Source organism: Cydia splendana, chromosome 24 (genome assembly GCF_910591565.1).
Source record: "Cydia splendana chromosome 24, ilCydSple1.2, whole genome shotgun sequence".
NCBI lineage: Eukaryota > Metazoa > Arthropoda > Insecta > Lepidoptera > Tortricidae > Cydia > Cydia splendana.
This window is the reverse complement of record NC_085983.1, coordinates 3954839-3967451: the sequence shown is the minus strand read 5'-3', so window position 1 is coordinate 3967451 and position 12613 is coordinate 3954839. Positions and strand designations below refer to the sequence as shown.

The window sequence follows — 12613 nt, the reverse complement described above, 5'->3', positions numbered from 1 at the left end:
TATGAATAAGCCCCCATTCGCACGAGAGCTTTTTCAACGCGCGTTAAAAAAGCGCTTGAATCTGTCAGCACTTTAAATTTGATTTAACGACCAAGTCGAAAATCTAACAACGCTTGATAAAAAGCGCCACCGCTGTCGTGTGAATAAATACACATGTATCCATTTATGTCATTCAAACGCTTTTTTAACGCGCGTTGTAAAAGCGCCCGTGGGAATGGGAGTTAAGGGGGTAAATAAATAAAGTCATTTAATGTCGCAAAAAAAAACTGCTACAGCAACGAACAAAAGACCGGCCAAGTGCGAGTCGGACTCGCGCACCAAGGGTTCCGTACCATTATGCAAAAAACTACAAAAATCACGTTTGTTGTATGGGAGCCCTACTTAAATATTTATTTTGTTTTGTTTTTAGTATTTGTTGTTATAGCGGCAACAGAAATACATCAACTGTGAAAATTTCAACTGTCTAGCTGTCACGGTTCTCGAGTTACAGCCTGGTGATAGACAGATGGACAGCGGAGTCTTAGTAATAGGGTCCAGTTTTTACCCTTTGGGTACGGGACCCTAAAAAAGACAGTAAAAACACTTAGCAACCGCGTTGAGAAAGCATCGCGTGCTTGTGAGGCCTAAAGATCATTAATATCAAATTTCTATGAAAATTTGACTTTTATTATGACCCTCCCTCACTTTAGTCTTTCCAAATCGGAGCAAAGTTCACTTATAGTACGTTTTTTTAGCATTAGAAAAAAGGTAAACAATCTTGACGTGTCTTTTTATTGAAAACACTTTTGAAAAATAAGTCACGGCAAATATGTAACAATTATTAATCATATACGATTATTTACATTATTTTGCTTTCATAATAGTCTTTTTCTAATGCAAAAATACGAACTATAGACGGACTATACAAAAATATTTGCAATAAAACAATTTTTAAGTTAATAAACAATATTTATTTGAAAATTAACAACTTATCTAGTAAACTTCATGTCAAACAGACAGAAGAAAAACTACGAACTACGGTACGCGCTCGGTATTCCGGCGTTCGCTAATCCGGCACACTCAGTAATCCGGCAATGAGTAATAACCCGTAAAATCGGATTACTGTGAACTTTGTAAAAAAGCATTTACTTAATTGAGTGGTTAACAACCACATAAAAGAGAACACACTGGTGAAAAGCCTTACACCTACGAAAGTGTTAGAAAGTATTTTCGACGATTCAAAGAGTTCATATTTTCTATATAAGGATGGTATTCCATCTGTCCAATATCTTGGTCCAATCTGTATTTACGTCTCACATTTTGCTTAATGAGAGAGTGAGACACAATGCACGTAGGACAACTAAATTGGACAGGAATACCACCCTAAAGTTTTTATTTCCTATACAGATATAATAATCCATAGGGAGAAAATTTCAGGTGCCGCGCCTTCTGTACTAGTATTAAAAATAATAATTTCCATATACTTATGTACACCAAAATGCGTGCTGGGGGAAGTAAAGGCGATGATCGCGCTCGACGTTGCACAAATATCAATACACAAATCTTTACTCTTGTTGAGACATCTTCACTTTTTTTATGACTAGCGACTCGCCTCGGCTTCGCACGGGTGACAGTAAACCTTAAAAAATTATAAAAAAGCCTTCCTTAAGAATCGCTCTATTGATAGGTGAAAACCGCATGAAAATCCGTTCGGTAGTTTTCGAGTTTATCGCGAACATACGTCATAAACAGACAGACGCGGCGGGGGACTTTTGTTTTATAAGGTGTAGTGATTTAGAAGGCGAACGAGCAGGCGAATCGCCCGACGGTAAGCAATAACCGTCGGCCATGGCACCTGTGACACCAGGGGGGTTGCAAACACGGGCACAGGCCACGCCATGCGTTGTAGCCGCTTTTTTTTCCCTCACCACACACTTCACGCTTAGCCAGTAGTGTTACAGATGGGCCATTTTATATAAAGTTGTCCCCTACACTTTTTTTTTTCAAAATTGGGATTTTTTATGTTATTTCTACTCAACATCAAGCTCTTTTGATCCTAATAGGAGAAAAAAAGTGTCCCAAGATTTCCATACATTCTTCGATCTTTCCATTCCGAAACCGCGAAAAATGGCAACGGAATGGGAAAAAACCTTGGGACACTTTTTTTCTCCTATTAGGATAGAAAGAGCTCGTTATTCTGAGTAGAAATAACATAAATATCACAATTTTGAAAAAAGTGTAGGGGACAACTTTAAATAAAATGGCTCAGATATGATACAGATCAGCCGGTGTCAAAAGTGACGTTTTCAGGGTTCCGTACCTCAAAAGGAAAAAACGGAACCCTTATAGGATCACTCGTGCGTCTGTCTGTCTGTCCGTCTGTCACAGCCTATTTTCTCGGAAACTACTGGACCAATTAAGTTGAAATTTGGTACACATATGTATATTAGTGACCCAAAGATGGACATGTAACGTAAACATATGAATTTTAAACATGGGGGTCACTTTTGGGGGGTAAATAAGAAAGTTAATCGTGTTATATATCAAATGAAGGAGCTCATTTTGAGAATTTCAAATATATAATTTTTTTTATAATATTAAAATACATAGGTTAGAAGTTATTAAAGAAAATAGCCAAAAAATTACCATTCCCACCCCCCCTATATCTCCGAAACTACTGGGTCTAAATTAAAAAAAATATATACACAAAATAGTTCTTTACCTATAGATGACAGGAAAACCTATTAGAATTGTGCAGTCAAGCGTGAGTCGGACTTAATGTACGGAACCCTCGGAACGCGAGTCCTACTCGCACTTGGCCGGTTTTTTGGTTGAAGTAATATTTTGATACTGACAGATCAATATCATATCGGAAACAGATCGAATAACTAAAACTCGATGAGCCTGTTAAATAAAAAATTTAATACTAAAGAGGCTATTAAACGATCCAAAAAAACAAATAAACTTAACTAATGACTTCTTATACTTTTTTAAATTTAAGGTTAATTAAGGTTTTAAATAAATCAATGGAAAATATTATGCTAGGCAGATATTAAAAAATGACTTACCAATAAAAAAAAACAGAATAAAAAAGGTAAACAATCTTGACGTGTCTTTTTATTGAAAACACTTTTGAAAAATAAGTCACGGCAAATATGTAACAATTATTAATCATATACGATTATTTACATTCTTTTGCTTTCATAAGTAATAGTTACTGATTTTTAAAAAGCGTTTTTTAATTAAAAGACATGTCAAGATCGCTTACCTTCTTTCTAATATATTATAGTTTAATACAACTGTTTAATATAAGTGCAGAATTCAATTACATTGTATATTAGGTAAACAGTTATTGGCAAATTAATACAACTGTTTAATATAAGTGCAGAATTCAATTACATTGTATATTAGGTAAACAGTTATTGGCAAATATTTGCACTACTAACCTAGAATTCGTTATTACATATCAGGGATGTTGCGAATATTCGCATCCGCATCCGCGGAACTTCCGCATTATTTTCAACATCCGCATCTGCATCCGCATCCGCATAAAATAGATGCGGAGCTTATGCGGATGTGGATGTCGAACAAGTCGGTACAGTAACGTCTTAGCGGCGGCGTAAGTGCTAGGTAATTTCGTCATTATCCATAACGAAATCATCTAGATCCAGAAAAGTCGGCCAAGTTACTGTTTATTAAATATAACGCACCTATATTCTTGTTCAAATACTAATCGTTTCTTTTTTTTTAATAAAAATTACTAAAAATGTAATATTTGATGTTTTTTAAGTACCTCATCTTGACATCCGCATCCGCATCCGCGGATGTGAGCCTTTAAATATCCGCATCCGCATCCGCGGGTGTCAAAAAATCTGCATCCGCAACATCCCTATTTATACTATTTTAGCTATTACAATGCCTGATGAAGTCTACGCTCCGACCTACTCGAGCCCAAACAAAGTTTTGTTCAAAACCCCGAAAGCTTTCAACTCGAGCTCTCTAACCGCTTTGCTTGCCTAGAGAACTTGGCTTCAGTGGACGAAATCAACGACGGGCTAGTGGAAACTGTCCACACAGTAGGGTCTAAGTTTTTTAGACCCCGCCGTAAAGATAGACCTCAGAAATTGACCGAGCAAACCTTAAACCTCATGGCTGAACGACGCTCGCTACAGTTGCAGTCTCCCGATGACGCGGAGTCATATAGGCAGCTCAATAGACGTATATCTAAGTCCTTGCGACATGATCTGCGTCTCTTTAATACTAACCGTATTAAAGAGACTATTGAGCGAAACCAAGGCTCCAAAGTGTTCGCAAAGGACAAGTCTATTGGGCAAAGCCAGCTGACAAAGCTGAAATGGGAAGATGGCAGCATAGCGTCGAGCAAAGCGGAGGTTTTAGGTGAGATCGAGAGGTTCTATGGACAGTTATACACTTCGATCGCAAAGCCCGTTGACAGCTTGGTAGGAGATCCAAGAGCCAAGCTGTCCCGACATTATACCGAAGATATCCCGGACATCAGTCTGTACGAGATTAGGATGGCCCTGAAGCAGCTTAAGAACAACAAGGCGCCGGGCAAAGACGGAATCACTTCAGAGCTTCTGAGAGCGGGTGGAACACCGGTACTTAAAGTCCTCCAGAAGCTCTTTAATTCCGTCTTGTCCGAGGGCATAACGCCTGAAACATGGAATAGAGGCGAGGTGGTGCTGTTCTTCAAAAAAGGTGATAACAACCTATTGAAGAACTACAGACCCATCACGCTTCTGAGCCATGTCTATAAGCTGTTTTCAAGGGTCATCACGAACCGTCTCGAACACAGACTTGATGACTTCCAGCCTCCCGAACAAGCCGGTTTCCGAAAAGGCCACCATAAGGGTACCATAGACCACATCCATACGCTGCGGCAAGTTATACAGAAGACCGAAGAGTATAACTTGCCATTATGCTTAGCATTTGTGGACTATGAGAAAGCCTTCGATTCGGTGGAAACATGGGCGGTGCTTGAGTCTCTTCAGCGATGCCATATTGATTATCGGTACATCGAAGTGTTGAAGTGTTTGTATAGTAACGCCACCATGTCGGTCCAAGTACAGGAGCAGAGCACGAGGGCGATTCCATTGCGAAGAGGCGTAAGGCAGGGAGACGTTATCTCTCCGAAACTGTTTACTGCCGTAATGGAAGACGCCTTCAAGCTCCTGGAATGGGAAGGACTTGGCATCAACATCAACGGCGAATACATCACTCACCTTCGGTTTGCCGACGATATCGTAGTCATGGCAAAGTCGATGGAGGAACTCAGCATGATGCTCGATGGCCTCAACCGAGTTTCACAACGGGTGGGCTTGAAAATGAACATGGACAAGACGAAACTTATGTCAAATGCCAATGTTGTGCCCATCCCAGTCTCTGTTGGGAACTCGGTACTCGAAGTTGTTGACTCGTACATCTACCTAGGACAAGTAGTCCAATTAGGTAGGTCCAACTTCGAGAAAGAGGTCAACCGCCGAATCCAACTCGGTTGGGCAGCGTTCGGGAAACTACGTAATGTCTTTTCGTCCGACATACCTCAGTGCCTCAAGACGAAAGTCTTTAATCAATGTGTGTTACCAGTGATGACTTACGGCTCCGAAACGTGGTCTTTCACTATCGGCCTCATCTCAAAACTCAAAGTCGCTCAACGAGCTATGGAGAGGGCTATGCTCGGAGTTTCTCTACGTGATCGAATCAGAAATGAGGAGATCCGTAGACGAACTAAAGTCACCGACATAGCCCACCGGATTAGCAAGCTGAAGTGGCAATGGGCAGACCACATTGCACGCAGAGAAGATGGCCGATGGGGTCGAAAAGTGCTCGAGTGGAGACCACGGACTCGGACCAGCGCAGCGTAGGACGTCCACCCACAAGATGGACAGACGATCTTGTTAAAGTCGCCGGAAGACGCTGGATGCGGGTCGCTTTCAACCGGCACGTATGAAGGTCCAAGGGGGAGGCCTATGTTCAGCAGTGGACGTCTTATGGCTGAGATGATGATGATGATGATGAGCTATTACAATATATTTTCTCTCTCAATCTTCTTCTCGCTTCGTCCCTTTTCATCGCTTCACGTTTGCTTAGTCTTACTACTCTTGTATATGCATTTTTTACTGTCTTTTTGACTGTCTTTTTGACAGTTCTGTTCCTAATATTATTACTATTTTCTTTTGTTAAATCACTATTCAAGGAATCTTTGGGTTCATTGCAATCATTAGTATTTTCTACCGGCTCGTTACAATGTAATCCGAAATGGCTGCTTTTTTGCAAATCTTCAAAATCATTGATATTTTCTCGTTCCATTTTGTTATATATTTTTAAAAACTGCCAAAATTCTACATCGCCACCTTTTATATTTTGTTCATAGAACTCGATGAGTTCTTTATCACATTTATGTTTATTCACTACCGGTTTTGGCTTCGCTGTACGATTATCTAAATTTGTAACTACCTTTACTTTTTTTTTAACAACACTCTTACCTTCAAGTTTATGTTTCCAAACCTTTTTCTTAAACGGTTTCGGATTTTCCTCATGTTTCCTACAGTGTAATTTCAGAGCGGCCAGCGTTTGACAAACTTTGTCACAAGAATCGCATGGGAACACCATTTTATTACCGTTCTTCTTTGCTAGTTTATAAAGCTCTTTCAGTCTATCTGCATAGCTACCTTTAACATTTATAATATCAAGTTTATCAAACTTAGGTAGCAAACAGTCTTTAAAATTAATCTTAATTTTTTCTTTCATAACTATCCATTCCTTACCTTTCTTGACGAGCTTACTCTTCAATACTTCTTTATTCATCTTCTCTCTATTTCTCTTATCGATCTTGCAACTCTCTCTTTTATTAAGTCTCTTTATACTGGGTATTATTTCTAATTTTTTTATTCTTTCATCGTTGACTTCATAATAGTATTTTGTTCCGTTGTTTTGTTTATTATCTTTGAAGGATCCGTACGGTACTTTGACTTTCAGTTTGTGTTTGAGTTTCAAGTGTCTGGTGATGCTGAGATTGGTGGAGTAGTCGCAGAGTGGACATTTCTTTAAGGTTTGCATCTCGCACTGGTCGAAATGTTCCTTGCAGTGGTCTAATAGCTCTTCTTTGGTTTGGTACAACTGTAAAAAAGAAACAATGTACCGTGAGATGCATAAGGAATAGTACAATACGATACAAATGCGAAAAGAGAATATGCATAGTATAATTTAAAGACAATAGTATACAAAGTAACAATACAAGTTACCTTAAAACAAACGTAGCACTGGTGTGTATTGAACTTCAATTTCCTATTTTGGTCCGGTTTACTTCCCATATCTTTTCTTTCTCGTTTGTCTCCTGTATTTGGTCCATTTTCATCGATATACTTGAAATTCAATTTCCTTTTTCTTCCCGATTTTCTCCGCACATCTTTTCCTATTTCGTCTCCTGTGCTAGTTCCATTTTCATCTATACCATTTGTAGACTGTTCTTCAATATTGTCTACACCATTTTCTTCAATGTCTTTTTCATTTTCGTTATGATCTATTTCATTTCCCTTAATATCGTCTATCCGTTCTTCCTTACTTATTTCGTTTTCAATTCCATCTTCTTCTTCTTCATCTAATGAAGAATTCTCTATTCTTTCAATTTCGTTTATATTACTTCTTCGCTCTTCTATATTGTCTCTGACTGGTTCATTTACAATACGATCTGTATTGTCTATGGTCTGTTTTATGAAGAAGTTTGCTTCTAACAAAGAATCCGAATGTTGTTCTACTGCAGAAATTGCGCCGTGTTTTATTTTAATTTTATCTGAAAATTTCATAACACAAAATTCAGCAAGAGATATACATATGTATAACAATAAAACATCATCATCTTCCTCGCGTTATATCGGCTTTTTTTGCCACAGCTCATGGGAGCCTGGGCTCCGATTTGCAACTAATCCCGAGAATTGTCGTATACACTAGTTTTTACTAAAGGACTGCCATCAGACCTTCCAACCCAGAGGGTGAATTAGACCCTATTAGGATTAGTCCGGTTTCCTCAAGATGTTTTCCTTCACCGAAAAGCGACTGATAAATATCAAATAATATTTCGTACATAAGTTCCGAAAAACTCATTGGTACGAGCCGGGGTTTGAACCCGCGACCTCCGGATTGAAAGTCGCACGCTCTTACCGCTAGGCCAACAGCGCTCTTTTATATCAAATATCAATAAAACAAATATACCCACTAAATGACGTTGTCGGTGAATGTAATATTTGCATATTTTTTTACTCTTACACGTCTAAATAATACATAAGTACTCGTAGGTATATAAAAGATTCATTAAGCGTACAAGTTGTGTACAATGAAATAGTCTAATTTCCGTGTTTTGATTGTATGACATTTGTCCTTATTGGTAACGTAAAATAATTCAGATGTAATATTAATATTATTTTCACCTCACCATTTCGGAAAGGCTTACTTTGCACTTCAAAAACTGATAGCAAAGTTGCATTTTATTCACATTTGAGGCAAAGTAATCAAATGCAAATGTTGAGTTGTTTTCTTATGTTTGCTGGTAGAATTGACTGTTAGATGATGATTTTGAATGATAAATATTTAATAACATTCATTTTGAATCGATTTGCTTTGATTTTGTTTGATATGTTACATTTAGTATTTTCCTTTTGTTGGTGTGGTGAAAAATGTTGTTTCACTCGGTGGCAAACTTTGTTTAACCCTCGTGCCTTGAAACCCTCGCAACGCCCAAGATTCCATTTTTGGAATCTTTTGCTTGCTCAGGTATCAATATTAGCATGAGAGGTTAAACAACAACTTTGCCCCCTTGTGAAACAAATAACTAATTTTACCTTTCTTCGTCGAGTTTTTGATGGCATTGCGTATCAGCCTGTTGTATTTCCTTCTCGTTCGCTCCAGCGTTCTGCTGGCCATCTTTCTCGCTCTTTCTTCATACTTCTTACGTATCTCCTTAACTCTCTCTTCTGCCTTTTTGTTTCTTTCCTCCATTAGGACGTCTATTCTTTTCCTAACTCGCTTCTCTAATCTTTTGTCGACGGAAACATGTTCAGTATCTAAAATTACGGTAATTATATTAATTGAAATAACAATTTAATTGGTATAAGTCAAGAAAGAGTGGTAACTCCATACATCCGTTTTCTTACCAAAACTACTATTATTTTCGTAGTCGACATCTAGCATCGAGTAGCGGAATTATCAGTACTGCTACTTGACAATAGATGTTCCGACGACCGAAAAGTATAATGCTCAACAATTTTCAGCTAATATTATAACCAGATTAACCGGAACTCTATTTTCAACTACTTCTGCTTTTAATATTAGTTGTAAATTGTCGTGAGTCGCGACACTCGAGGCATCTAGTATCAAGTAGCGGTACTGATATTTTCGTTACTCGATGCTATATATCTGTCGTAGTCAGATCGTATAATCCGCCGTATTACATTACGGCTAGCCGTTTTCAAAAACAGGGGCGTTTTGAAATGCGGCGGTTCGACGATTAGCCGGATTGTCATTGCGATACGTTCTTCAATAAGGCGGCCTACGTTTAGCCGCATCGTACTACTATTTTAGATTGTAGAGTGACCAGTTCTTTCGGTCGCCTACGTAACCGGAGTTTGACAATGTTTGCAATTTAATTTATTTTTACCATAGTCCCACCGCACTACACGTGTTTCTTTTCCAAAACATTTCCTTCACAACTTAAATAGACGGAGCCCCGCTCGGGGCTCCTATTTCTGGGCGGTTTGCCCTTCGGGCATCTGAAGCTACCTAACGAACCTAACCTACTTACCTACCTACGCTTTTTTCCTCAAAGTGTAATGTTTTCACGGACGTCTCACTAAATCAATAGGTAGGTAGGTTAGGTTCGTTAGGTAGCTTCAGATGCCCGAAGGGCAAACCGCTCAGAAATAGGAGCCCCGCTTCGGGGCTCCGTCTAGTTAAGTTGCGAAGGAAATGTTTTTTGAAAAGAAACAGTCCGACGAACTCCAGATTTGATGGACACCCCAGCGTTTGTCAGGCAGCGCCACAGGTGTTAAAAATGGGAACTAAAAACTGTCAAAGCGGCGGCTAATGACTCGCTGTATTACATTACGGCTAGCCGTGTTGAAGAACGTATGGCGCCGAATACATTCCGGCGGATTCTCATTCAGCCGCATTCAATCCGGCTAATCGTTAAACCGCCGCATTTCAAAACGCCCCTGTTTTTGAAAACGGCTAGCCGTAATGTAATACGGCGGATTATACGATCCGACTGCGACATATCGAACACGAAAATAATAGTCATTTTGGTATCAAAACTGATGTATGGAGTAAGCACTATATGCTTACTATATGTGACATTCCACGGGTAAAGGTATGGCGGTGGGCGCTTACGCTATTATTAACGCCACTCCAATACTATTGCGATGCCATGTGACGTAAGCGCCAGCCGCCATAAGGTACCTTTTCCCGTGGAACGTCACATGTTTCTCTATGCTAGTACTTACATTTCAACCTCCTCTCCTCGGGGCCCTTCTGTACGGGAGTAATGAACTCTTCCAGTACGTCGTTGGGGATATCTTCCAGTTCTATCCGGATATCCGGGTCAACCATATCCGACAGTTCATCTAATGGTTTCTCTGCAATTATTTGGGACATTATCTATGAAAAGGGACCTTATTGTCGATGGCGCTTACGCCGCGCAGCGTCGCGCGGCATTGTATTTATATCGGAGCATCGTTAATAATGGCGTAAGCGCCATCGACAATAAGGTCCCTTTTCATAGATAACGTCACATTTAGGCAACTAAATATTTTAGAACAATTTACAGTAAGCTCAATAAGGCTATACCTAAACTAAGTTAATAACAAGAAAACCCATGAAAGTCCCTTTCTAATGTATGGCACTATACATTTCGGCTATTTAGGGTTGTCAAAATTCAAGTCATTATCTTATCCGTGGTCGTGCACGCAAAGGGACGTCAAGTGGTGCCAACCCTAATAATTGCTCGGAGCAATGCTGAGCCGAACGGAGCCGAGTTTGCCCGAAGTCAGGAGTTCTCCCCACTGTCAATGGGTTTGTGAAATTATAAAACTTACCATCTAAGGGCTCCATTTTGGGGGTGACTGTGAAATAGTTTCCACCCTCGTAATCATTGTCTATTGGTTCCTCTTTCACTTGTACTACAGATTCATTCTTTTTCTTACTCTTTCTGGAATAAACACAATTTTCAAGTTTTCAATACGGAGTATTACTGCAATGTTCTGCCGCCAGATTGCAGCACTAATTTGTTTAGTAAACCATAGAGTAACTTATACATACTAGGCCTTAAACAGTTTTTTGACAAGTTTTCACTACGACATTGATGCATCAAGGCGGTTTGTTTACAGGTGGCCTACCGCGAAACGCGAAAATCGAAATTTCCTTATCTGGCTCTCTATCGATCGAATAGGCAAGAGTGATAGAGAGGCATAAACCGAACCTTCGACGGTAGTAGTGTTTCACGGTAGGCCATGTCATTGGCCTAGTGACGCCCTCTACGCAGAGTTTTGAGTAATATTCCCTATTATCCTGGCAGGGTCGCCATGTGGGGATTGGAGGTAGGTTCGATAACGGGTATACACGTCTTGACAGTTCAAGTTATTTATTGTGACTAACTTCACCTACTTCTTATGCCAACTACACAATAAAGGAGTGTAATGGTTTTATTAACACGCTTGTATGTAATGGAATCTAAGGTAACTAATTTAACCATCTTCCAAGGATCGTAGCGTCATGAAAATTGGCAGCTGTATGTAGTTCTGATGAAAATACAATAATATGGTACTGTCGAACTGATCTGATGATGGAGCCGGAAGATATGAACTGTAACTTCATGATGGATATCATAGCTGTGTTTGGATTTGTTAGAAAAGTCTTGTAATGAACTTTGACCACGATGAGGTTTCAAGGTCTGATGATGAAGCCGGAAGATAGGCACTGGCATTCCATGATGGAATATCGTATCATAGTCGTGTTTGCACTTGTGAGAAAGGTCACGTAATGGACTTTGAACACGATCAGGTTTCAAGGTTATTAGCGTGTTTTTCTAGTGTTTTTAAACTATTCATTTATAGTTCGTGTCATTTACGATATGACGCGCAGATTTATCAAATCTAACATTCAATTCAAATTCAGTTTAGAGCAATTATTTCATGAAACCGATGCTGAGAAAAATACGGGGGTGCGGGGGACGAGGTGAGCGAGTCCCGTGCCGTGATTGGTCCGTTCAAAGACACGGACGTAACACAAAGACACTTTCGACTCGAAAATGGAGTAAAACTACCGTACCTAACAGAGGGGGTAGAGCTACTATGCTCAGTCTGGAGGATGTCTAGTCTGTGTAGTAATAAAACTGATGTATGGAGTTAGCACTCTTTCCTTACTCATATTTCTCTATGGTAGAACTTACTTTTTGAATTTGCGTGGAATCATGTACTCCATTTTGTGTGCTCTCCAATAATGTAGTTTCAAGTTGAAATCGCTCTTGAATGTCTTCTGACAAATGTCGCATATTATCTCCTGGAAAAAAAAATCATTATTTAACTTAAAACTATTGGTCATACTTTTGTATGTACTGAGAGCAGGG

General features: G+C 39.4%; 1 protein-coding gene across 2 annotated transcripts in view; it reads right to left on the bottom strand.

The window, feature by feature from the left end:
• Positions 1–5973: 5973 nt before the first annotated feature.
• LOC134802311 (uncharacterized) overlaps positions 5974–12613 on the bottom strand; it is a 38368-nt gene continuing 31728 nt past the window's right edge. For both annotated transcript variants that reach the window (XM_063774899.1, XM_063774900.1), the window contains 6 exons: positions 12437–12546; positions 11085–11197; positions 10494–10625; positions 8838–9059; positions 7245–7792; positions 5974–7119 (listed from right to left, as the gene is read on the bottom strand). In XM_063774899.1, the coding sequence (XP_063630969.1) occupies positions 5989–7119; positions 7245–7792; positions 8838–9059; positions 10494–10625; positions 11085–11197; positions 12437–12546 (2256 nt within the window). In that variant the 3' untranslated portion in view covers positions 5974–5988. The remainder of the gene's footprint in view (positions 7120–7244; positions 7793–8837; positions 9060–10493; positions 10626–11084; positions 11198–12436; positions 12547–12613) is intronic.